General features: G+C 34.6%; 2 protein-coding genes across 8 annotated transcripts in view; both read left to right on the top strand.

Moving 5' to 3' along the window:
* Nucleotides 1-2,352: 2,352 nt before the first annotated feature.
* LOC129952478 (parkin coregulated gene protein) lies at nucleotides 2,353-13,659 on the top strand. Its single transcript, XM_056065070.1, has 5 exons — nucleotides 2,353-2,642; nucleotides 3,581-3,687; nucleotides 12,825-12,996; nucleotides 13,054-13,203; nucleotides 13,259-13,659. The coding sequence occupies exons 1-5, from the start codon at nucleotides 2,516-2,518 to the stop codon at nucleotides 13,417-13,419; spliced, it is 717 nt and encodes a 238-aa protein (XP_055921045.1). The 5' UTR covers nucleotides 2,353-2,515; the 3' UTR covers nucleotides 13,420-13,659.
* Nucleotides 13,660-24,107: 10,448 nt separating this feature from the next.
* LOC129952643 (sentrin-specific protease 8) overlaps nucleotides 24,108-27,927 on the top strand; it is a 32,954-nt gene continuing 29,134 nt past the window's right edge. For 2 of the 7 annotated variants that reach the window (XM_056065384.1, XM_056065383.1), the window contains exon 1: nucleotides 24,108-24,211. Coding sequence is in view for 3 of the 7 variants with exons in the window: in XM_056065389.1 (XP_055921364.1) it covers nucleotides 25,705-26,349 (645 nt within the window). In the remaining 4 variants the exon portion in view is untranslated. Of the gene's footprint in view, nucleotides 24,212-24,268; nucleotides 24,498-25,426; nucleotides 25,569-25,625; nucleotides 27,292-27,927 lie in introns of those variants that run through there. The other 5 variants (XM_056065389.1, XM_056065387.1, XM_056065388.1 and 2 more) reach the window with 5 other exon arrangements.

Here is a 27,927-nt window from a genome sequence, read left to right on the forward strand (position 1 = left end):
GAATAGCCCGAATTTCTTCGGAAATGTTGTCTTCCAAAGCTGGAATAGTTGCTGGCTTATTTGTGTAGACTTTAGACTTGACGTAGCCCCACAAAAAATAGTATAAAGGCGTCAAATCGCATGATCTTGGTGGCCAACTTACCGGTCCATTCCTTGAGATGAATTGTTCTCCGAAGTTTTCCCTCAAAATGGCCATAGAATCGCGAGCTGTATGGCATGTAGCGCCATCTTGTTGAAACCACATGTCAACCAAGTTCAGTTCTTCAATTTTTGGCAACAAAAAGTTTGTTAGCATTGAACGATAGCGATCGCCATTCACCGTAACGTTGCGTCCAACAGCATCTTTGAAAAAATACGGTCCAATGATTTCACCAGCGTACAAACCACACCAAACAGTTCATTTTTCGGGATGCATGGGCAGTTCTTGAACGGTTTCTGGTTGCTCTTCACTCCAAATGCGGCAATTTTGCTTATTTACGTAGCCATTCAACCAGAAATGAGCCTCATCGCTGAACAAAATTTGTCGATAAAAAAGCGGATTATCTGCCAACTTTTCTAGGGCCCATTCACTGAAAATTCGACGTTGTGGCAGATCGTTCGGCTTCTGTTCTTGCACGAGCTGTATTTTATACGGTTTTACACCAAGATCTTTGCGTAAAATCTTCCATGTGGTCGAATAACACAAACCCAATTGCTGCGAACGGCGACGAATCGACATTTCACGGTCTTCAGCAACACTCTCAGAAACAGACGCAATATTCTCTTCTGTACGCACTGTACGCATTCGTGTGGTTGGTTTAATGTCCAATAAAGTATACTGAGTGCGAAACTTGGTCACAATCGCATTAATTGTTTGCTCACTTGGTCGATTATGTAGACCATAAATCGGACGTAAAGCGCGAAACACATTTCGAACCGAACACTGATTTTGGTAATAAAATTCAATGATTTGCAAGCGTTGCTCGTTAATAAGTCTATTCATGATAAAATATCAAAGCATACTGAGCATCTTTCTCTTTGACACCATGTCTGAAATCCCGCGTGATCTGTCAAATACTAATGCATGAAAATCCTAACCTCAAAAAAATCACCCTTTATAAGTAAAGATTTCATTTAAAGATTTATTAGTAATTTAACGACATTCACCAAAAAGTGGTTATCTGTCAAAAACAACTCAAATTTTGATTTTCGCTCAATTTAGAACTTGAAAAAACTTCAGTCATGCTTTAAATTATTTTCAAAGAAAAAGAGCATATATTTAGGTTCTTCAGAAGAAACTTTGAATAAGAGATCATCAATTTTATATCAAGTTGCCTTTGAATTCCTTAAACTGGCCTTCAATTTTATTATAAAATATTTTTGACACAAAGAAATAATGATTATTGAAGTGATTTTTACTGCGACATATAGGAACAGCAAGTTTTGCATTAGTAAACAATTTCAAACTAGAGTTTTTAATCAAATATTATATTACGACGGTAGCGAAGTCGAAAAATGTGGGTACCTCGATTCATTCCGTCTGTCTGTCTTTCCTTGCCCCTACAGTCCAAACAATTGTTCTGATTGAAATTAAGATTTTCAGCTGATTAGTTTAGGGAGTTTTTATCATTCTTCGTTCGTTCTTCGCATTAATGGAAATGAAAACAAGAAAAGTGTGTTTTGTTTTTGGAAAAAAGCAATCGTTTCAAAACAATTTCGTACATTTCTGCGCGAAATGCCCCGAAAACCCTCTAAGCTATTGTAGTTTAGCTCTTAAATATGGCATATTTAGACCAAAACTTGCTGGACAAGAGGGTTCTAAATAATTTGATAACTAAGGTTGCCATTTTAGCAATTATTAAATTTTGTTAGCATCCTTTACAAAACATTAGAGAGAATTTTTAAGCGGTGAGTAAAAACCCATCTAAGTGTGTGACCCCCCCCCCCCCCTCTAATGAAAATTCTGGATCCGCCCTTGCAAGGCTAAACAATGTCTGTGTGTTTGGTGATTTGTTATTTTAATATTTTGTCACCGTTTACAGTGCTCTATACCTCTCCCACTTATATACTAATCTTTACACACTTACAATAAATTATTTATTTCTAGCAAAAGATTCTCTAGAAATTATTTATATGACAAAACAACGTTCGCCGGGTCAGCTAGTTTTCAAATATAAAATGTATAGTAATTTGAAGTTGTGTGTTTTTGTAATAATTGCTATTATTTAAAGAATCTTTTGCTGACATAGGCAAGTAAATAATGAATTGTTATAAACATTTTTGCGCATGTACTTACACATTAGTATCCAGTATCCATTGGAAACTATTATTTGTTGTGGTTTCTGAATACAAATTTTCTATATGGGTTTCCATTTGAGTTATCTTTTTATGTATATAAAGTTTTAAAAAAGGTAGTGATTTCATTTAATTAAATTTATATCAAAATCTTAAGTAAACAGAACAAAATTTTAAAAAATTGGTGTTTCATTCAGACCGACAGTCTATAACTCAAGTTTTAACAAAGAAAAACAGTAGTATGACTCTATTTTCATCAGCTCGGCAGCATCGTAGTCCAAGACTTGTGCCCCCATTTTCGATACAATCCCTGCAAAAGAATACCATTGTTCTTGATAAAGGCAAATTAAATACAAGGACCAAGCAGAGTAGGTATTCTTTAGTAAAGCTTTAAAAAAGGAAGTGGAAAAAATGCATGCCAAATAATGACAGAACTTTGCAATTGTTTGGTTAACTTTGGGAAACGCGTTTAATATGCATTCTGTACCACAGTTACCAATACAGGAGAAAACCATAGGTTCCTTAGGTCAGGTAAAGTCATTTTTGTCCTCCTTTGCTGTAAATGCCAAACTTCAAAGACGAATCTTGCAGTTTTAAGTTTGTTTTCTTTTAAAAGAATCTTTTCTGTAAAAGAATCAGTAATAGGAGAAACACATTGACACAGCAACTTTAACAGCACCGAACACTTCGACTTCAAAAGTCACGTGAAGTAAATTACAACGCCAATAGCTCTTTCGACAGCATACAAAAAATAAACAAAATAGTTGACAAATTTGGAAATGCGAAATAGTGACATTTTTATCGAACTGCAATGTTCTCTATGTGATAGCGGAAAAGCAAAAGAAGAAACTTACGGACTTTTTAAAATGTTCTTCAATTGTAATAACCAAAATGAAACTTAAAGACGGTTGTCAAATTTGTCACCTTAAAAGTTGTCAGCAATTGCATATCGAATTCGAATTTGTGATTAAGGTCTAACGTCGATGTCACTGTTGGTGTGTTAATGTATTCAAAGCAATTTAAAACCAGTGGCTCTACAAAGAGCGAAGTAGATGTGTCAATCCATTTCAGGACCAAAAATTATGTAGACAATTTGAGTCAAAAAAAGAAATTAAAAGCTACCTTCTAAAATGTTTACGTAAAATGACATACAAAACTAGTGGTTTTCTTTATTGAAAGTAAATGTGGAAACCCTATAATAGACACTTAATATCGGATATGTTTTATAGACATCATTAAATGGCATACATCTTTTTTCGCTTTAATGAGAAAGAATGAATACTCATATTGTATCTCATGCTCCTAGCATCACGGACCAGAACAACATCAACCTCTTTTCGAATGTATTATAACCGTGGAGACCTGCCCATTAAAATGGAGTACCTTACCGGAGGAGATAAAATTGCTTGGACGGTAAAATTTTAATGTCATATTTTTGATTTTTCCTTGAGTTACGCACAATTTTATTCTAAGAAATACAAGAGACTAATTCAAAGAAGTTCATTTCAATCATATAGAAATATTTATGACATTAATTTATTGTATTCTAAATCTACAAACTATTATTGTTAAATTATGATTCGAATGGTCTTGACTTATTTTTTTTATTTATTTACTCCTTCCAAAGTTAGTAAAAAGTAATGTTATATATTTTTTTGCTAATTCAACACTATTATAACAACTCAAAAACTTTCTTAGTCTGAATAAATAGCGGTTAGCAAGAGAAATTAATTTTGCCTTAATTAACCACTGTGCTCTTACAAAATGCCTTGAACAGACTAATACTTTGGGCGGATCGGTGTTGACTGGGTGTTAACCCACACAAAACTGATCTGGTCTTATTTTCGAGGATATACAAAATTCCATTTGTCAACCCTCCCTATATTAAAGGAATCCAATTAAAATTCTCAGACGAGGCTAAATACCTGGGTCTTGTCTTAGACAAAAAACTAAATTGGAAACGCAACGTACAGAGAAGAGTCAAAAAGCTACTGTAGCTCTCTTTTCTTGGAAAAAAGGGATTGGTAATAAATGGGGTTTTCAACCCAGAATCACGCATTGGCTATACACATCGGTAATCAGACCGATTTTAACGTACGGTGGGGCAGTATGGTGGACTGCTTTAGAGAAAGCTATAAACAGGGATAAGTTAAATAAAGTCCAACGTTCAGCCTGCCTATGTATAAGCGGATCGCTTCGCACGACCCCGTCTGCGGCACTGGACACCTTGCTCTACCTTACACCTCTTGACATATTTAGCAAACAAATAGCTGCCAGCTCTGCTATTCGCCTCAATGCCTCGTCGCAGTGGACTAACAACAACATTGGCCACTCCTTAATTCTAAGGTACTTAGAATCAATTCCAAAGCACACAGACTACACCATCCCCCAATTACAATTCGAAAGAAATTTCCAGATTTATATACCTAAAAAATCTTTTTGGGAGGATAGGACATTCTTGGAGGATGAGTCAATCCATTTTTACACAGATGGGTCAAAAACCAAAGAAGGGGTTGGTGGAGCTCTGAACGACTGAAATTAAGTCTCTCATTCCGCCTTCCCAATCATTGCAGCGTGTTCCAGGCGGAACTTTTGACGATTAAAGAAGTCTTGTCGTGGCTCAAAGAAAACATCAACATCTGATATCCGTATTTTCTCTGACAGCCAGGCCGCTATCAAATGTCTGGACTCTGTCTCTACAAACTCTATAACAGTCCATAACTGTCGATCATCTCTAATGGAGATGGCGCAACAGTTTAATATTCACCTTTGCTGGGTGCCGGGCCATAGAGACATTCCAGGTAACTGTAAGGCAGATGAACTCGCCAGGAACGGTACAGTACAGCCCATCCTACCACGTTTGGCAAGTACTGGCATACCAATCGCTACTTGTAAACTGCTGCTAATGCAAGACGCTGTCAGGAGGGCAGGCACCAGGTGGAACAACATCACCACGTGTTAAGCCACAAAAAACATCTGGCCAACACTGGATTTAAAACGGTCAAGGTGCTTGCTCTCCCTAAGCAGATCGTATATAAGTTCGATAATAGGTGTCATAACCGGACACTGTCTAATAGGAAAGCACGCCACGAGACTAGGCGTATTCTCAAATGACTTTTGCAGAAGCTGTATGGACGAGGAAGAGGAAGAAACGGTTCTTCATCTTCTCTGCACATGCCCTGCTCTAGCTCGAAAACGCAAGAATTACCTAGGAGAATTCTTCTTTAACGATCTAAACGATCTAAATCATATCGGTATAATCAGCCTATCACGTTTCGTTAGGGACTCAAGCTGGTTCCATTGAGCTTAGGAGGAAGCCTCAAGATTCATGTGGTATCACAATGGGCCATTAAACTGGCCTAAGTGTGTCCGTTTCCATCTTGGACAGCCACTGTAACCTAACCTAACCTAACCAATGTGCTTATTTTTTCAATATCGGATAATGAGATTCTATTCATCGCCCATGCTTTCTTTTGACCAAATTTTAAAGGTAAGCAGATTCATACTTTTAACAAAATCATTTGGAATCCGAGTAGTACCCGTGGCATGATGGTTAGTGTTTTGTACTGTCATGCGAAAGGGTTCGATCCCTGCCTGTGCCACCTAAAGTTTTATTCACGGGTACTGCCTCTTCCGAGGAATTGGAAAATTCTGTGTCGTTCGGATTCGGCATATAAACGGTAGGTCCCCGAGTAATTGTAGGTGTGCGAGTAATTGCAGTAGCACACAGAAATGGTTGAGAGTTGTAAGTCACTATGCCCTGGTTTAATACGGACCACCTAATTTAATTTAATTTATTTTTAAAAATTAACTTTCGAACCTCATTTCTGCTTTTGAACTTATCCACATCTCCGATCGCTAACTTCCTTTTTTCTTTCTGAGAAGGAGGGCTGAAATGTCCTTAAAAATTACGTTATGTGCGGTATTATCATATTCTGTTCTACATTTACAGTAAGATAGTTGGTCGGGTCACATAATCCTTTCCTTCTACCAAGTTATAGTTATTCATATTTTGAGATAAGGTACCTGAAAAGTGAATGTTTAGCAATTGTGTTGGCCTTTGCTCCTTCTATTGTTTTCTATATCTGTTAAACTTTCGGCGTTTTTTTAACTTCCCATAGGAAGTTATTGTAATGGGTCCGATTTGTCAAATTGAAAATTTTGACATTTCTCGACGTTTCAAGGTCAATATAGTCGTACGTTCATACGTTCCAGACGTTTTTTCGTTGTCCATAGCTCAAGAACCAGTTGATATTCGACTTCAAATAAATTTTGTTATACAATTTAAAAAAAGGTAAACATTTTGAGGCTTGAATTAAATTGTATATAATGTAACGTGATACCAGACCAATATACATACATTTTTTGAAAAAAAATCCAATTAATGTTTTTTTTGATAAATTAAAAAAAAAAACTAAAAAAAAAAAAGTGTCACATCGAAAATTTTTGAGATTCAAAACGATTTTATCTCCAAAACAATTTTGTACAACGAAAAATAACGTTTTTAACTTCTGGTAATATTTTGAGAAAAATCGAATCAAACAGTTTAAAAAAAGGTAAACATTTTGAGGCTTGAATTAAATTGTATATAATGTAACGTGATACCAGACCAATATACATACATTTTTTGAAAAAAAATCCAATTAATGTTTTTTTTGATAAATTAAAAAAAAACTAAAAAAAAAAAGTGTCACATCGAAAATTTTTGAGATTCAAAACGATTTTATCTCCAAAACAATTTTGTACAACGAAAAATAACGTTTTTAACTTCTGGTAATATTTTGAGAAAAATCGAATCGACAGTTTTTTTTATAAAAAATAAAAATTAATTTTGACTCAAATATCTTTTTAAAACTTTGAGTTATCAGCTTTAAACTTCTATTGTCTCCAACATTCAGTAAAAATTTGAGAAAAATCGAATTGACAGTTTTTTTACAAAAAATAAAAACTTAAAAAAAAATTTAACTTTTAAAAAATATTGTGTTCAACATTTGGAAACATTTTGAGAGAACTTGACTTACAAAAAAATAAAACACTTAACACAGAAATTATTAAAAGTTGGTAAAAATTGATTTTAGACTCACAAAACTTTGAGATATTTACTTTTATCTTTTAAAAAATATTGCTGTTGAACTGAAACTGATTCATCCAATTTGTAAAAATTTAAGAAATGCTACTAAAATTGGTAAAAAATTGTTTTCGACTAATAATCTATTTAACAAAACTTCATTTTCAAACTAAACTGTTTCTTGATATAAAAAATATTGTTGGTAATTTAAAAATTTTTAAAAATAATTCAACTGACAACTTTAACCCAACACGAAAACCTACAAACTTTTAGGCCAGACAAATCGACAGACGGGATGGGATATTTTTAAGTGCGGGTCGCATCCCAGCCTCGTTTTCTTTTTTTGCTCTGAGTATAGAGCACGAAGCTGGCTTAGCCTCAGAACTTGAACAATTTACTAACCGAAGCCATTTCCCTTATTACTTATGGCAAGTTTGCATCAAAAAAAATCAAACTCTAGATTTTAATCGAACATGACATTGGATCCCAATCCCAACGAAAATGAAAAGTCGGTGCTCAATTGTGTTACATAACTATATCAGAGGACTCTGTATAATCTGCTCAGAGCCTTGCTCTGATTGCTCAGAGTTTTCCTCAGAGGCAAAAAAGAAAAGCTACTTGTTGCTGGGTTGAGTGGTGGTAAGGAAATCAAGGTCGGGAGGTCGTTTTTTTTTATTTTTCCAGCTCATAAATACTTCTTGAAGCATTTGTTTTACTAAGGCTAGTGATATTCACTTTTAGCTGACTTGGGATCAATGCTTACGCTGAGCGCTAACAGTTCCCTTTTGCCTTCCGCTCTAACACTCAAAACACAGTATGTGCTGGCCGATGCTTCTTGAAAAGTACGGTGTGTATCACATGTTCTCTTTCAATAAATTCATTCAAAAAGTTTTCTATGGTGTGAAGCTGAGATCACACGATTGGTGAAATGTGTCGATTTCGGCCGAAATTTGTCTGTACACATTTGGTGACAGAAATATTGTGTACCGAAAATATTTTTAGGTGTTCAAACGATTTGTGTATTTTAGCCAAATATTTTCTGCGCTTATTTGTGCACTGCAAGAATATGACCGATATCTGTACAACCCTGTTACACGATCTTGCATTTTTTCAACAGCTGATTAATTGTATATATGTTTTATAATATATAATAATTGAATTTAATTAAAAACAAAATACAATAAAATTAAAATGATGCCCATACGGAAAAAAAAGAAAATAGCTGCCATAATGTGCATTTGTGTATGTTTCATTGAAAAAAAAGAAAGGCACGGAAGCCGGGAAGTCCGGATTGGATCCTGAGAAGGAGTACTGACGGCGCTTGTGTAAAAACTTTGGCTGAGTTCTGAGAAATCGAAAATAAGAAATTTGTATTTAAAAATTTCTTGCGAATGAATGAAGCCACTTTTAATGATCTGCTTAAATTAGTTTCTCCACAAATCAAAAAAAAAAAGAGGCTGGGATGCGACCCACACTGCTAACTTCCCATCCCGTCTGTCGATTTGTCTTGCTTAAAAGTTTGTATGTAATCGTATCAATTTTTACAAATTTGCGTACTATTTTTTGTAGATTTTATTTTTTATGAAAAAACGGACTGTTGGATTTTTATATAAAAATTACTGAATATTGAAAACAATATTTTCTGTGAAATAAAATAAGTTTGAAGCCAATATTTAAAATTTTTGAAAAGATATTTGAGTCGAAAATCAATTTTTACCAACTTTTATACATTTTGTTTAGGTTTTTATTTTTTGTAAAAAAAAACTGTCAATTCGATTTTTCTCAAAATTTGTCCTAACGTTGAAAACAATATTTCTTATAAAAACAAATTAGTAAAAAGCTATTATCTCAAAGTGTTTAAAAGATATTTGAGTCGAAAATCATTTTTACCAACTTTTGTTAATTTTTTTTTTCGGTTTTTATTTTTTTTACAAAAACTGTCAATTCGTTTTTTTTCAAAATTTTACTGAATGTTGACAACAATAGTTTTTAAAAGATAAAAGTAAATTAAAGCCAATATCTCAGAGTTTTGAAAAGATATTTGAGTCGAAAATCAATTTTTACCAACTTTTATACATTTTTTTTAGGTTTTTATTTTTTGTAAAAAAAAACTGTCAATTCGATTTTTCTCAAAATTTTATCAGATGTCAAAAACATTGTTCGTCGTTGCACAAAATTGTTTTAGAGATGAAATCATATTTCAGTCGTAAAATTTTGGAGGTTACAAATTTTTTTTTTTAGTTTTTTTGATTTATAAAAAAAACCGTTATATAGATTTTTTTCAAAAAATATACGTGTTTTGTATCACGTTACAATATATTATATAAAATTTAATTCAAGTCTCTAGCGTTTTTGGTTCGTAAGATATTTAGGGTTAACCAAAATTTTCACCTTTTTTTTTAAACTGCTATGGTAAAAAAACCACCCACGCAATTTTCTTGAGAGCCCTTTCTGCATCTTTCTGCCTTATTATCTGTATAACAAAATGTATTTGAAGTCGATATCTCTTCTGTTTCTTGAGCTATGGACGACGAAAAAAACGTCGCGAACGTACGGACGTACGAACGTACGTACACACGCACGCACAGACATCTTTCTAAAAATCTTTTATTTCGACTCTAGGGACCTTGAAACGTCGAGAAATGTCAAAATTTTCAATTTGGCAAATCGGACCCATTACAATAACTTCCTATGGGAAGTTAATAACACCAAAACATGCGCCAAGCTATCTCAAAATTGGGAGCTCATCAAAACAAGCAACATTTCGTTAAAAAGTAATTAGTTAGTTTTAGCGGCCGACATTGTTTCCAAAAAAATCCAGCACTTTCAGCAAAAAATGTGTCAGCGCTCCTAAATTTTTGCAGAGAACACAAAAATTGGACCGTAGATGACTGGAAAAGGGTTATTTGGTCTTATGAAACCAAAATTAGCCGTTTCCAGTTATCTGCGGTCCAAGTTTTGTGTTGTGTTCAAAACTTTAGGCGATTTTGTCATTAATTTTTGTTTGTGTTGTTGAAGGCTGTTTTCACATTTGCTCATTGGGCTTTACATTTATCTACGTCATGGCCAGGACATTTAGTAGTAACATCTCGCCATGCATTTTCTCTCTTTTGGTCCTTGTAATCTGCAGAAGAGTGTTCCCAAATGCATGAATTGCTTTCAATTATTGTTATTAAATTAATGACGTCTTCACAAAAGGTCGCTTTTGTTTATATTTTTCTGACGCTGGTGTTGTTTCCTTTGTCTGGTCGCCTAAATTTGTGTAAACGGAATTGGCCAAATTCATCAACTCTTCTTCATCTTTTCCCATGATCTTTAAAATTAAAGCAATATGTATCAAGTATTTATATATAAAATAAATGCAAATATAATTACCAAAAATTGAATGAATAATCCAGATGCAAGAAGCAGTGGTGTAGGTATATTTTTTTTGATCAAATCAGTGCTGCCAAATTTCAAAATTAAAAAACTTCTTTCACTCATCGCAATTTCATGTTTTGACTTGATTTTTGATTTTGAATTAACTAAAATATGTCTTCTAAAGCATCTTGCACATGAGCTACGAACTGCGAACTGTGGATGTTCGCATATTTTGACTTTTATTTCACATGATCTTTATTTCTATTCGCAGACAGCAACGAATTGTCAATTTATAATTACCCTTTCAACAAACAAAACAAGAGTGGTATAATTTTGAGGTTAAGTTGAGCGCGAACAATTTATTCGTTGCAGTGTGGATGGTATGTGGAATGCGAATAGAGTTTGACAGTTCGTAGCAACCGAATTGTTTTTACAAAATTGTCTTATTATAGAGAACAAATTGCAAATTTTATTATCATAACATAAGTGTGAATTGGTTTCTTATAATTTAAATGTGTTTTTGTTTGAAATTGACTTTTTGAAATATGTAAAATCACGTTTGTTCGTCCATTCGTTCATTCATTGTTCGCTCTCATGTGCCATGATGATTAAGCAGTATTCACATGATCGCGACCAATGAACGACGAATGAATTACAAAATGTGAGCTTATATACGTTTGAAGACATATTTCCACACAAATTCTTAACAAAACGATAGCAATATAGTTTCTATTTGGTTTATAATGCATACTTTTACTTTTTAATATCATGTATTAATAAATTTAAGAAAACAAATTTATTCGTTGCGAAAAAATTGTAGTTGATACGAACTGTCAAACTTTATACGCGTTCCACATTATCCACACTCGCAACGAATAAAATAACCGAACCTTTTTGGTTTCGGTGGTGAATGGTGTTAGTCTGTGGCTCCTTGAAAAAATATGGATAAAAAGGTAAAGGCTTAAATGAATGCACATGAAATCTTTTTCTTGTTTTGTTTATTAACAAGGACACCTATAACTTTTTTTTAAACAAATATAGCTTCAACCGCATTTTCTCAATCGTTTGTTTTCAAAACAAAACACAATAACGATAAACGCAAAAAAAAACAATTTTCACAGTCAAACTTCATTCGCGATGAATTACAAAACTCTCATGTGAAAGAAATGTCAAATTTTACGAATATTCGTTCATTCGTTGGTCGTGCTCATGTGAATAGTGCTTTTAGGTGATCTTATCATTTATAAATACAAAACGATAAACAAAAAAATGGGTCACTTCGGTCTGTCTATTGAACAAATCTTCACTTAATGGTTTTTTGTTGTTTAGGTACGAGCAGAGCTAGTTCTGTACCTCCTCAATGCAACGATTCTAATAATTTAACAACCATGGCTAGAAAAATGATTCATTTCAGGATTTGAAATTATTTTAATTTAATTTAATTTTATATTATTTGCTTTTGTATTTTGAATTTTTAAGTTAAGTCATAGGCTCTCACAAATTTATAAGATATCTAGCTTTACAAATAAATAAACTGAAAGTATCTCACATTAATTCGTAAAATATTTTAACCAATTCTCTATCAACCATTAAAACACCCGATTGTGTCTTTCAAAAGTGACGTAAGAAAATGATCAGTCAATCGTCGTCAAATTTTCAATTGTCTGACTTTTTGCAATCGTTTGTACTCGTCTAAACGTCTAAGTTTTTGTATTTTCAAATAATTTTTAACTGGCAGAAAGTTTTTGAGCAGGAAACAACAACAAAAGTTTACAAGACTTAAAAAAAAATTGAAAACTATAAACAAATTTTACACTATATACATACATACATATACTAAGTTTTATAAATGATTTTGCACTTCTAAAATCAATTTTCATATTCTCTGTCATCTAAATCTAATTTTAGTTTGGAGCATTTTTAACTTCGATTTTCGGAGGGAATCAAATGTCAATTTTGTCATTTCTTCTACCCATAATATAAATGTCAATAAATCACTTTGAATCCATCTCTAATTCTTTAATTGTGTTATGCAATCGGCATAAATATTGATTTAATTTGTCTCTGTTTAAATATCCAACTAATATCAAAGATTTAATTTTGGTTTGTATTCTATTCTAAGGTTGATATCGAAAAGTTGGACTACAGCCTTTATTTGCCTCTATTCTTCGACGGGCTCTCCGAAACGAAGCATCCCTACAAAACATATGCCCGTCAAGGAGTATTGGACCTTTTAGCCCATGGTGGGGATAAAATTCACCCAGTTATTCCACAACTTATTTTACCGATAAAAAGTAAGTATCTTGAAAATGTTCGTTATTTTAAAGATAATACATTGCAAATCTCCATAGATGCATTTAACGCTAACAACTTAGAGGTAATGTGTACAACATTAAAAGTCCTTCAACAACTTGTCGTTTCATCAGATTTGGTTGGACCTGCACTAGTACCTTTTTATCGCCAATTACTGGCGACTTTCAACTCCTTTAAAGTGAAAAATCGTATGGTTGTATTGAATGCTTGTTAAAATTTATTAATCCAAACCTCTTTATTTAGTTAACTGTGGGGATGAAATTGACTACAGCCAAAAGAACAACATGAATCTCGGAGATTTGATCGATGAAACTCTTCAGGTTCTGGAAATGCATGGTGGGGAAGACGCTTTTATAAATATTAAGTATATGGTTCCAACTTATGAGTCCTGTTTCTTAAACTAGGCTACTTTGATTTTTCTTTGAATGTGAGCTAGCTCACAAATAATTATTGTTGTTTGTGATTATACCTAATTTCTTTATTTCACTTGTTAGAATTGTTAAAAGTATTATCCAAAAAATATAATGTTCTTCGTTCACATAAAAATTTCAAGTTTTTGTTAAAATCATTTTAGAATAGTTAAGAAAGAACCTGTAAACGGCTGTAAATAAACCACTTTTACATTTAAAACTTGCAAGCAACAATTGTTTTAAGTCCCTCTTACACTGATTATTTTAAATTGAAATCTCAATATGTTCCACTCTCATTCAATTTTTTACAGAAAAAATGAAATTGAAATTGAAGCTAGTATTAACTCGTGTGTATGACGCTAAATCCTGATTCAATTCTACGTGTAAACTGACAAGAACCAAATGTCATTGCTCGATCCACTGACGACGTATACCAGGATCAAAATCTTAATTTAATTTCGATTCACTTCCTCTTGTAACCAGGGGCCCTACTCTGTAAAGCGTTTCGAAAGCAAATATTTTCGAAAACGAATATCTAGTACCTACGGAATGAAAAATCCGTATTCGGATTTTTTTACTTGGCAATGCGTTTCCGAATGTCATTAGCGTTCGAAAACGAAAATTTTGTTTCTACATCAAGAGAGGTAATGAATTCCAATTCGAAGATCGTTTTAAAAGGACCCAAAAGGAAAATTGGGTTAAGTTGTGTGAAATAGATAAAACATAAGTAAGGAACTAATAATTTTATTCAGAATTTAAGCAAATAAATTCCATTACAGGGAATAATTTGAAATTATGGTGGAATTCGTATGACTTGAAGGAAAAAAGTACGAGTATACCTTGGCAAAAGACAGATTTCAATACAAAAAACGAAATGACTATGAAAAATCAGCTTAAACTTTCTAAGCTTAAATTAAAAAGAGAGATGTGGCAATTGCAAAGCAGTGAAGTGTAAAAAAAGTCATTACGATAATCCTCATTGACTGAATTTTAATTTTTTCCTCGTCTTCTGTGTAATTTGTTTTATTTTTGCTTTGACAGGTTAGGTTAGGTTATAGTGGCTGTCCAAGATGGAAACGGACACACTTAGGCCAGTTTAATGGCCCATTGTGATACCACATGAATCTTGAGGCTTCCTCCTAAGCTCAGTGGAACCAGCTTGAGTCCCTTATGAAACGTGAGAGGCTGATTATACCGATATAATTTAGATCGTTAAAGAAGAATTCTCCTAGGTAATTCTTACGTTTTCGAGCTAGAGAAGGGCATGTGCAGAGAAGATGAAGAACCGTTTCTTCCTCATCCTCGTCTATACAGCTTCTGCAAAAGTCATTTGAGAATATGCCTAGTCTCGTGGCGTGCTTTCCTATAAGACAGCGTTCGGTTATGAAACATATTATGGAGCTTATATGCGATCTGCTTAGGGAGAGCAAGCACCTTGAACGTTTTAAATCAAGTATTGGCCAGATGTTTTTGTGACTTGACACGTGGTGATGTTGTTCCATCTGGTGCCTGCCCTCCTCACAGCGCCAGCGCCTTGTATTAGCAACAATTTACAAGTAGCGATCGGTATGCCAGTATGTGCCAAACGTGGTAGGATGGGCTGTACTGTACCGTTCCAGGCGAGTTCATCTGCCTTACAGTTACCTGTTATAAAGTTTGCAGAGACAGAGTCCAGAGATTTGGTAGCGGCCTGGCTATCAGAGAAAATACGGATATCAGATGTTAATATCAAGTTTTCTTTGAGCCAAGGCAAGACTTCTTTTATCGCCAAAAGTTCCGCCTGGAACACGCTACAATGATTAGGAAGGCGGAATGAGAGACTTAATTTCAGTCGTTCAGAGCTCCACCAACCCCTTCTTTGGTTTTTGACCCATCTGTGTAAAAGAGGATTGACTCATCCTCCAAGAATGTCCTACCCTCCCAAAAAGATCTGGTAGGTATAGAAATCTGGAAATTCCTGTCGAATTGTAGTTGGGAGATGGTGTAGTCTGTGTGCTTTGGAATTGATTCTAAGTACCTTAGAATTACGGAGTAGCCAATGTTGTTGTTAGTCCACTGCGACGAAGCATTGAGGCGAATAGCAGAGCTTGCAGCTATTTGTTTGCTAAATATGTCAAGAGGTGTAAGGTAGAGCAAGGTGTCCAGTGCTGCAGACGGGGTCGTGCGAAGCGATCCGCTTATACATAGGCAGGCTGAACGTTGGACTTTATTTAACTTATCCCTGTTTATACCTTTCTCTAAAGCAGTCCACCATACTGCCACATCGTACGTTAAAATCGGTCTGATTACCGATGTATATAGCCAATGGGTGATTCTGGGTTGTAAACCCCATTTATTTTGCAAGAAAAGAGAGCTACAGTAGCTTTTTTGACTCTTTCCTGTACGTTGCGTTTCCAATTTAGTTTTTTGTCTAAGACAAGACCTAGGTATTTAGCCTCGTCTGAGAATTTTAATTGGATTCCTTTAATATAAGGAGGGTTGACAAATGGAATTATGTATCTCCTCGAAAATAAGACCAAATCGGTTTTGTGTGGGTTAACACCCAGTCCACACCGATCCGCCCAAAGTATTAGTCTGCCCAAGGAATTTTGTAAGAGTTCTTTTAGGATGTTAAGATTCTTTGAAACTGCTATATCAACGTCGTCCGCATAGGCTATCACTCTGAAACCCTCAACATCCAGACTAGTTAGGATTTCATTCACCACTAGGTTCCAGAGAAGAGGGGATAGAACACCACCTTGCGGTGTCCCTCTACTAACGAATTGTCTGCTAGAAGAGTTGCCCAGTTTTGAGTTAATTATTCTGCTAGTAAGCATTAAATGAATTAACTCCCGAAGCGAACTCTCTACATTTAGAGATGCCAGTGCAGATGTGATTGCAGATGTGTCCACGTTGTTAAAGGCATCTTCGATGTCAAGGAAAGCAACCATAATGAACTCTTTATGATGGAGGGAATATTCGATGGTGCGTACTAAAGTGTGTAACGCTGTTTCCACCGATTTACCTTTAAAGTAGGCATGTTGAGACGAAGATAGAAGTCTTGTATCGATACGCGCCCTTAAATGGATATCAATCAATCTTTCCAGGGTCTTAAGAAGGAATTATGATAGACTTATGGGTCGTAGATCTTTAGGATTGACTTGGGAGCATTTACCTGCTTTAGGTATAAAAACAACTTTAACGTCTCTCCATGCCGAGGGAACATGGACCAGGTAAAGACAGCTGGTAAAAATTGCCTCAAGGATTGGTGCAATTATATCAGAAGCCTTTTGTAATTTGGCTGGTATTATTCCATCTGGTCCTGCAGCTATAAATGGTTTGAAGCTGTTGAGAGCCCATTGTAGCTTATCCTTTGTGATCAGACCTTGTGGATATGTTGTATTTGAACTTAAACGTATAACACTGTTAGAGGCTTCAGAAGTTTCTTCTATCATGCCACAGAAGGATCGCCAAGAAGATCGTTTAGATTTCCTTAGTGCCTTCTTGTAGATTTTTTGGAATTCTTTGTAGGAGTCCCAATGAGAGGCTAGTCTTGCAGCTTTGGCCTGGTTGAAAAGCTTCCTGCATTCCTTCCTGAGCGAGTCAAGATCTGAGGCCCACCATTGTGGTTTCCTCTTTCCTCTTATGTGTATAAGTGGACAAGCAATTTATAGCGATCTGTTCATACCTGAGGTAAGGTCATTGACTTTGTTGTCAAGTTCGTTAGCGTTAGAGGAAGGACTAGATAGTCCAGGTTCTAGTAAACTCTGTAATGAGTTCCTGTATGAAGCCCAGTCAGTTTTCCGATAGTTTCAAAAAGTCAATGGACTCGGGTTATCATCCACATTTATATTGAACTGGATATATCTATGATCAGAGAACGAGTGTTCTTTGGATACTTTCCAGTCCAAGATCATATGGTGTATAGTATCTGAGACAAGCGTTATATCTAAGACTTCTTGTCGAGTTTTAAATATGAAGGTTGGTTCATTTTCAACATTACTTACTAAGACGTTAGTACCAAGAATATAATCAAAAAGAGACTCACCCCTGTCGTTGATATTCATACTGCCCCATACAGTATGATGAGCGTTAGCATCGCTTCCATTAGGCGGATCCTTTGCCTTTCCGCTTCCAGGAAGAGGTGGTCATGCCCAAGATAGGCCGATACCAGCCAGAAACTTCCTTTGGTTGTTTCCAGCCTAGCTACGGTAGTATCTCTGTCACTGAAATGATGGAGTAAAAATACATTAATGCTACGTTTCACTAGTATGCAAGATCTAGGTTCACCTTTATCTGTCACACAAAGTGTGTAGTATCCAGGAGTCCTGAGTCCTAGAACAACGGATCCTACAATCCATGGCTCTTGGATCAGGACAATGTCTTCCCCGTTACTCGCCAGACGGAGAAGAAGTGAGGCCGAGGCCTTTATGGAGTGTTGGAGATTAATCTGTACTAACTGCAGCATTTTGGCTACATTTAGGCAGATCAACCTCCACCACGGTTTTGTTCTGATCCTCTGAGTCTGACGATGAACCCAAGAGTTCGTCCTCGCTCAGAAGGATCATGTTAAGGTCGTCCTCAGTCTCCATTAAGAATGGACTGTCTACGACTTTTGTAGAGGGTGCAGTCACGATTGGAGAGGACAAGGGTGCATCGTCACCCTCTGTTAGGAGAGAAGACGACGTCCCAGGTTCACCAACCTCTAGTTCACCTTCGATAGTTTTTGAAGGCCCGCTTTCCGCGTTAACCTCATCTTTTTTATAAATTCGAATTTTAATGGATTCGAAGCCATAGTTTATGGAGCCCTCGTTTAGGGCTAGATGGGACAAGGATTCTTTATTGAGTACCACAATGGCGCTCCTATAAAGACCCTTCACTTCCTCTAGCTTGGCTATTTTCCAGTTATGCGTCGGATAGGTTTATTAAAATAAAAGAAAGCATTTCCTTACATCCTTGATAACTTACTATTGTAGATATATTATAATAAATACGATGAGAACTTAAGTAAAACTGTCTCCCAATTTGTCCTTGAAACACTTTTTTGACCGGTGCTTTATATACTCAACTATTTATATTAATTTTTAAAACAAAATATTTTAAAAGTTCCTCACCCCATTTAAAAAAAAATCACTACCATTAAAAAACGTCCAAGCTATAATTTCCTTAAATTATGCGATAATAGGTAGGTATGTTAACTATCTTTTTATATGTGTACAAATTTAACGTGCATCAAAATATTTTATTTCACTATACATAAGTTGTCAATAATTGCGTTGCCAGCTTTTCAATATCAATCAACAAATTTATTTATTAAAAAAAAACATCGTTCTAAGACTTTGAAGATTTAAACTTCCTTATGCTCGATTTAAAAACAAACTGTAACTGAAAGGTTTAGGCGATCTAATTTAAAAAAAAATATTTATTATTAGTTATTTTATAACAACACAATATTTACATCTTTACTTGCCTATAATAGTTCAAGTTATAATTCCCTAATAAATTGCAAAAATACAACCAAACCACAAACACAAGGAAACAAATGTGTATTCCTCTCGCACTAAGACTTTCGTTAATTCACTATAGTCTTTCTCTATTGCAAATTATAACATTTATAATTCTCCCGACTACAATCGATTTCTCCATTAATGTCTTCGCTAGACATTCCACAAAAAATTTAGATGCCGCCCTATTCGACTTCCACCATGAGAGTACTATGGTTTTCATATACAAAGATTCTACGTGTAAACTGGGTTAAAACGAGGTGTATCGAATATGAAATTGTTTTGTAAGCCAGAATCGGGGAATCGAGTTATTGCTGTGTGGGGTTTTGCTTGTGTGCGGGTATCTTGTTTATTTTGGTGCGCGTTTTAGTGTTTTAAGCATTATTTTATTTGAATTTTTAAACTACTGATTTGTTTATTTTTGTATGTATAAAGATAGAAGTTACTCACAACACAGTACGCATACAAATAAGAACCAATTGTAATTGCTCGATCCACTGACGATTTATACCAGGATCAAAATCTTAATTTCATTTCAATTCGATTCCTCGTCCTCCTCTAGTAACAAGGGGCCCTACTCTGTAATGCGTTTCGAAAGCAAATATTTTCGATAACGAATATTTTGTACTCTCTTTTTCAATTTTTTTTTTGTTTTTTCTATCCGATGGAAATCTTTAAAAGACACTCGGTAAGAATCGGTACCGAGTAGTGTGGGACTCTTACCGCACTAAAACCACCGGTGAATCAGGACCAATCTATGAAAGATCGACAAATGATTTTTATTTCTTAATTTTTAAATCGCATTGGGGGAAGTTTAAGGTTATAACACTTTCCCGTAGCTTTTAGCCCATCAGCTCATGAGGCTTGGTTCTTCTTAATCTCCGAACGTTGTCTCGTACATTTAATACGGTCCCCATTTCAGAGTTAGTAAGACTTTGCAGTCGCTGATTGTGTGATACAGCGTGTTTCTTAACCACTTCTGTAACCATTTCAATTTGAAGGTCACGATGTAGATCGCTATTTCTTATATTCCAAGGGGCATTTATTATTCCACGAAGGGCCTTGCTTTGGAATTTTTGGATGGGTTCAGCATTTGTTTTCTTTGTCAAGCCCCATATTTGGATGCCATATGTCCAAACGGGTTTCAATACTTGCTTATATAACATTAGTTTGTTCTGGATAGATAGGTCAGAGTTCTTTCCTATTAACCAGTACATTTTTCTGTACTTCAAGTTTAGTTCTTCTCTTTTCTTTTTGATGTGTTCTTTCCATTTAAGCTTTGCATCCAAATTCATTCCAAGGTATTTGGCGGTATTGGAGTAAGGTACTTCTGTACTGTTTATAAAAATTGGAACATTGTTTATGTTTTTGTTGTAAAGTTTATATGCGTCGATTTTGTTTCGTTTAATTTGATACGCCATTTGTGCGTCCAATCACTAACTTTATCTACTGCATTTTGCAATTTTTGTGTAGCCTTCGTAAAGGATTTATCTGGCACCAATATTGCAGTATCATCAGCAAAGGTGGCCATGATAGCGTTGATGTCCACTGGAATATCCCTTGTATATAACAGATACAGGGTTGGTCCTAGGACACTTCCTTGTGGTACACCGGCTTCAATTTTCTTAAGTTCCAAATAATTTTGGTCGTACCGTACTCTTAAGAGTCGGTTCGTAACGTAGGATTTCAGTATTTCGTAGTACTGCCTGGGGAAGTCCCTATGCAGTTTGTACTCAAGTCCCAAGTGTCAAACCTTGTCAAAAGCTTGAGCAACATCTAAGAATACAGACGAGCATACTTGTTTTTCTTCAAGTGCCTTTTCCACAACATCCGTGATTCGATGCACTTGGTCTATCGTGGAATGTTTATTTCTAAATCCAAACTGATGGCTCGGAATTAGTCTTCTTTCTTCAATTATTTTGCTAAGCCTTTTCAGTAGCAGTTTTTCAAAAACTTTTGCCATGATTGGTATAAGCGATATTGGTCTGTAAGATGTAACTTCTGTTGGTGGCCTACTTGTTTAGGTATAACAATGACTTCTGCAATTGTCCAATGAAGGCATGCGTTTATTAAAAATTGGAGTTTCTTAAATGCAATAAGAGGCATTTCTTTCAGAACCTGAGCAGTTATAAGATCGTACCCTGGTGATTTTTTGTTTGACAACTTATGTTGACACATGCTTCTTACTTATTTGAGCGTGACAAAAGGTATTTCACATTCGTCGTTTCTGTCCACAAACTGTAAGGGATCTGTAGCTGTGCTTGCTGGGAATGGCTTGAAAACATTCGCGAGATGTTCAGCGAAGAGATCAGCCTTTTGTTTCGGGTTTCCGATCCATTTACCATCTTGAGATTTTATCGGCGGGTTTTGTGTCTGAGGTCTTTTTAGGCGCTTAGCTGCTTTCCATAAGGAGTATTCTGTAGAAGCATCCGTCGTCAGACTTTTCAGGAATCTACTTAGTGAATCATTTTTAAACTCACAGATTCTTTTTTTTAATTCGTACTACTACTACTACCTTAGGTTTATAAAATTTTCAAGTTTGTCTCTGAATTCGTTCCAGTTTGTTCTGTTATTCACTAGCTTGGGATTACTTTTTTCTATTATTTCTGTTTCACTCAGTGATAAAATTACTGGAGTATGATCTGATGATAAATTGTAATTACCTTCGACTATTATATGATTTCGTTTAATACCTTTAACTACGAAAAAGTCTATAAGGTCTGGTATTTTGTTAGTATCAGATGGCCAATATGTTGGCAAACCAGAAGAATAAAATTCGCAGTTGTATTTTCGGCCTGCTTGGTATAGCCGTTTACCTTTTGTTGTTATGAGCCTAGATCCCCATTGGGTGTGTTTAGCATTGAAGTCGCCACCAACAAGGAAGTTATGTCCTAACAAATGTAGTAGTTCTGCATAGTCTTCTTCAGTTGGAGAGCGCCTCGGAGGGCAGTATATAGCTGCTATTTTGAATTCTTTCTTTTTTATACCAATACTAATTGTTGTTACTTGCATGTTTTCTTTAGTAAACTTTGGCTCTTCATAGTGTGTTAAGCACTTTTTTATAAGTATTACTGATTCTCCCCTATATTATAGTTTGGTAATTTATTATCAAGACTTTGTTCAATAGCGAGGTGGGTTTCGGACACCAAACAAATGTCTATATGCTCTATGTCTAAAAAGATGTTTAGTTCTGATACATGCTGTAAAAGACCGTTTGCATTCCATGTTGCGATTTTGAGTGTTCTGTCCATCATTGTTTTTTAAGAGCAACTTCTTCGCTTAGCTGTTTTATGTTTAAATCTTGTTGGTCAATCCTTTTCAAGATGAGTTCAGCATTTCTTTTATAGTAGTTTCCTCATTCTTCCGCACATTTTTTACAATCTGGGAATAGGATTTATTTTCATCGCTTTTGTGCAATTGCTTTTCCCGGTTGATTTTTAGTAATGTTATCGACCGTTACTTTTTTGCTTTCAACTACTGGTTTTGTGTTGGTTGAGTTTCTAAACTTGTTCCCAGTTTTGTTTTTTCTTTTTGTGTCTTGGAACTTTTTTGCTACTGGACATCCTCTGTAACTTGCAGGATGATTGCCTTTACAATTAACAAGGCAATTGTTAATGTTCTCTGCCCATGGGACAGTTTTTAGTTGCATGTCTGCCTTCGCATTTAACACAAGCGAACTCGCGATTGCAGTATTTTTGTGTATGCCCAAAGGCTTGACAGCGCTTACATTGTGGAACAGTTTTCGACTTTCGCAGTGGTTCAATTTTGACAACTTTGCCCATAACTGATTTAATACTGTAAATCTTATCGAGACTTTCTTTATTTTCAAACGTGAGCATAGATAAAGGTAGAGATCTCTTTTTTGTCGTTGATACCCCAGTGGAGTCTTTTACTATCTCATTTTTAATAAGATTATTGGCATCGAGAGCTTGAAAGCCTTATTGTATAAGGTCTTCGACAATTTCTTTGGCAACACATGAAGAGTGAAGGCCTCTTGCTACTACTTTTATCGATCTTGTAGCTTTATTTTCGTACGAGTGCCACTAAATTTTCTTTTTGTTCAATTCTTCAGTGACAGATCTATACGCATCGGCGTTTTCAACAATGACTTTCCAATTGTCTTTATTGTATGATGTATATTTACATGCCTTATTCGTGCATTTTTCTACTATGCTCTTTAGCTCGCCAAGCATTGCCAATCTGGAGATCATAATTGGAGGGGGGGCAGTTTGCTTGGTACCTTTAACGTGAGACTTATTTTGGGGTAAATCTCTTATTTCTTTATTGGATGCTCTCATTATTGTAGCAGTATCTGATTTTGAACATGTTTGCTGACATTTTATAACAGCCTCTGGGCTACTCTCTGCTTTTCGTTTCTTTGACTTACGTTTATTTCGGTTTCCTTCAGTTTCAAGGAGGAGCTCTTCCTCATCAGATAAGAAAAAGAGAGTCCGTTGAATTCGAAAATTGAAAAAAATCGATCTAAAAAGAAATAAATTCTCTTAAATGTTTTAAAAAAAAAATAATTGAATGTTTTGTTTTAGAAATTAAAATTGTGGAACTGTCATTTTTGACAAAAAATTAATCTGACATTTTGCCTTTCGAACATTTTGCCATTCGAGCAACTTTTTATTTTGTGTTTTGACACAAAATAAACGATCACCTCGAATTAATTCCTTAGTTTGTGTCACAAGGAATTATAGGTAACTGCGCGGACATTCCACTAAATCGTTGAATAATTTTCTGTAGAGAACAAAATTTAGTCAAGGTTTATTTCGTTGATTACTTTCGGAGTTGCTTATGTGCACGATGTTTGGGCAACTAGGCATCGAACTATTTGGTTTTGAAAAAGATGCATGAGCGCCTTACCGTTGTGAATTCGACCCTAAATCGCAAGTAAAAACGACTGGAAAATTGAAGCAGCTACTAACTTCATAAAGAATTTAATGAAAACTAAAGAAATATATAATGAAACATTTTCCGAATCAAATGTTTAGTTTTTTTTACAAAGATAAGAGAGAAATCAACCATAAACATTGGTAAGGTATTTTAATGCTAGTGGGAGCAGAGTCCTATGTATTGGATCTCATGGTAATGTAGTGTTTTGTTTTAAACTGCTCGCGTGACAGTTAATAAATGAAGAATTTTCTTTAAAATGAACGAAAATGAATTTTATACGGCAAAAGCGAATTAACAAACGTCAAATCAAAAATCTGTACGAATGTGAATGTGTAGTAAATTTTATTTATGTTATTAAATTGAATTGCAGTGTTGTTATTTTCACAAATTTTAAAAACACCAAGGTAAGAAAAGTATTAGTGATTTAAAATATAAGTTTATCATAGTCACTTATTTCAAAGATAAGTCTATATAATAGTGCGAAGTACAAATAAGCAACCAGCTGTGCTTGTCTGACATTTGATCAGTTGTTGTTTAGTTCTAAAATATGCGTTGTTCGCCTTCTTCGTATCATTCAAGTTTCAAGTTCACGGAAACTGAAAGTTATTTTATTAAATTCAAAATAAAAAATTGAATTGTATATTCGCCTCCTTCTTCAAAACATCTGATTGATTAATATTGTAAATCCAGGTGAGATTAGAAATGAAAAGTTATTTTTTTACTCTCAAAGCGTTTTGGCAGTTTTTCAATAAATTTTCCTCTTTTGTGAAGCCAAAAATCGACAACTCGCACGTTGTTTTCATAGCGCTGTTGATGAAGCACTCTGAAGGCAGAATGCAGTTTTGAAAATAGAGACAAATTGTATTGATATGTTTCCATCTGTAAATTTGTTCTTCAGACAGTATATTAATACGTAAAAAAATAGAATACAACCAGAGGTTGTTTTCCTTTTTTTCAGCTTCTGTTGCATTCTAGGTACCTAACATTACGTTTGCCGGTCTTCTCTTTTTCATAAGGATTAAATAGTTTATCTAAATGAGGTACCTTGCTCTCGATTACTAGCACTTGTAAATTGATCTGTAGTTACCTATTTGGCCTTCAAAACTATGTAGGTAGATATAAAGTTTATGTACAATGCCTGCATTTTTGTTTCATTGAATGTGGGTAGGTATAAACATTATAACAACTTCCAATGTCAAAAGTCGGCAGTCCCGCATTCATAATATCCATCCTTTTTCAATATTTTGTCATTTTTAAAAAGGTATGGGTCCTTTGAAAAATCATATTTAATACATTTAATTCATCTATTATTATTATTTAACTGTTTAATCATCTCTCCACTCAATCAAAATTAAAAGTATATTAGTATAAATTTAGTTCGAGAAATTATGCCTACAAAATTGTACAACCACTGCCAAAAAACAAAATTACTTATCAATCAAAGAATTATTTTGGGGCAAACTTTTGTAATTGTTGTAAATATAACAACTTATATAAAACAACCAGCTTTCAAAATCTTTGAAGAATACACTCTTCCACTTCAGATTTTTAATATAGACACTTGATTCTTGTTTTATATGGCAAATGAAACATATTCTAAACTTCATTAGCTTAATAGGTACGATTTAAAATACAATTTCGGTAGTAATTATTTTTTTTTGAGTTATTAATCTCTAAAATTGTGTCTATAAATTTGGTTTTTTGAATACTAATTGCAATAGAACATGGATTTAGGAATTCAAACTGCCTCAACTAAAGAGAGTGAAAAAAACAATGCATTAAATAATAAACATCTCATTAAAAACTATTTTTCAACAGCTTTGCAAACAATTATCTGAGCCTCATACTTGAATGATTCTGTTGTCAATAAAATTGATCAATTTCAACATCAGACAAAATGAGCTGCCCCCGTGCTGATCCTGTTGCTCTAAGCTTTAATGATACTCTCCTCCGAGTATCCGACATACAGCTCTTACAAGGCCCACACTGGTTAAATGACCAAATCCTCTCATTCTACTACGAATATCTTGAAAGATTAAAATACAAAACCAATAGTGATCTGCTATTTGTTTCGCCAGAAGTCACACAGTGTATGAAGATGATGGACGACACGGAACTTGAATCTCTTCTCGAACAACTTAATGCTGATAAAAAGCCTTTTATATTCTTTGCTCTCAACGATAACGAATCACATCGTGCTGGTGGAACACATTGGAGCTTATTAGTATTCTCAAGACCCGAACGAACATTCTTCCATTTTGATTCATTGGGAAATTCAAATCAAAGCACCATGCAACAATTTGTAAATCGCATCAAAGATGCTTTGAATTGTAGAAATTGTCACATGAAACCAATCCGTTGTCTCCAACAGTCGAATAGTTATGACTGTGGTATTCATGTTCTCTGTATGACGGATAATATTGCCGACTACGTTAATCGATTCGAATGCATTGATGGAGTAGGGCCATTGCACCATGACACGATTAGTGCGAAGCGCGGTGAGCTCCTAAAGTTGATTGCATCTTTAGGCGGAAAAGTTTAGGAGTTTAATTTTAAGTTATCTGAAATATGAAATGTCGTTAAACGACTCCATTACTTGAAGAAGACATTAATTTAATTTGAATTAATATTTTAAAAACATTAATTACATATGTATGAGTTTAAATATTGTCATTATTTTTTAATGTTTTTGAATTATCAGATATACGAGTATATGTAAGGTTTTTCTTTTGGTCAGCTAAATTCTAAATATATATTGATACATAAACAAGAAAAACTTCAGTTCCTTTCACTTAAATTATTCTTTTTATACTCCAAAAGGTTGTGTTACTTTGCTTTCTTACTATCAGAAAACCAAATAAAATAAATCTGATAAGATTATCCTTAAAAACATTAAATATTTTCGAATATAAGAATGAAACAACAACAACTTGTGTGTGCTACCACCAAGTTCATAGGCTGGAGTTATAGCTATTTCACGGGGGCCAACCCGATCATCAGACTCCTTTAGTGGTGCTTAATCGCTTTTTGTTCAATTTAATTTTTGAAGAACTTTTGCCCGAGCTGGGCTTGAACAAGCGATCTAGCGTGTGAGGAGCTAGTGCACTACGCACTACGCCACCGCACCCACATGAAAGTTGTAAGCCAATTACAGGTTTTTTCGTTCTATCGTACTATACTGAACCGATTAGCATTTTTCTAAGCACACACAAGTAATTGTTGTTGTTTTATTCAGTTTCTTTCTATTATCTCCTCTCTTTTTCATAAGCCAACGATTTCGATTGGATTCGTATGAGGAGGGAGATGGGGCGAAAGAGTTGACACGGGTCAAGATTTTTTAATTTTTACAATTTTAAGGAGGTTTTTGTATGAAATTTTATACTCACAGTTTTAAGGCAGCTGCTTGCCGAATTTATAATTATTGAATATAAGAATGAAACAACAACAACTTGTGTGTGCTACCACCAAGTTCATAGGCTGGAGTTATAGCTATTTCACGGGGGCCAACCCGATCATCAGACTCCTTTAGTGGTGCTTAATCGCTTTTTGTTCAATTTAATTTTTGAAGAACTTTTGCCCGAGCTGGGCTTGAACAAGCGATCTAGCGTGTGAGGAGCTAGTGCACTACGCACTACGCCACCGCACCCACATGAAAGTTGTAAGCCAATTACAGGTTTTTTCGTTCTATCGTACTATACTGAACCGATTAGCATTTTTCTAAATATTTTCAAATTTAACAATTGGTCATATTGATTTAGAGTTTTGTTATTGTTATGTATTTGAAGTATACATAAATCGTCGAATGAGAAATAAGTTTTGGTTTTGAATTCACTCGTTGGGGTGTACAAATTTATTTTAATTCTAAAGTTAAGTTTTTCACTCAAATTACTACTTTGGTAAAAAATATATCAAGGCTTATAGAGTACAAATATTTCTTTAATGATTGATTTGGTATTTTTTCAATGGAAAAATTAATTTGAATGAATTATTTGACAAGCAATGTTATGTTTTATTAAATACTTTCATCACAGGAAGTTGTAAATTATTATTATTAATTTCAAAAGACGATTGGAAAACCTGGATGTTTTGAAAATCCAAGACTGTTTTGTTTTATTTAAAT

Source organism: Eupeodes corollae, chromosome 3 (genome assembly GCF_945859685.1).
Source record: "Eupeodes corollae chromosome 3, idEupCoro1.1, whole genome shotgun sequence".
Classification (NCBI taxonomy): Eukaryota; Metazoa; Arthropoda; class Insecta; order Diptera; family Syrphidae; genus Eupeodes; species Eupeodes corollae.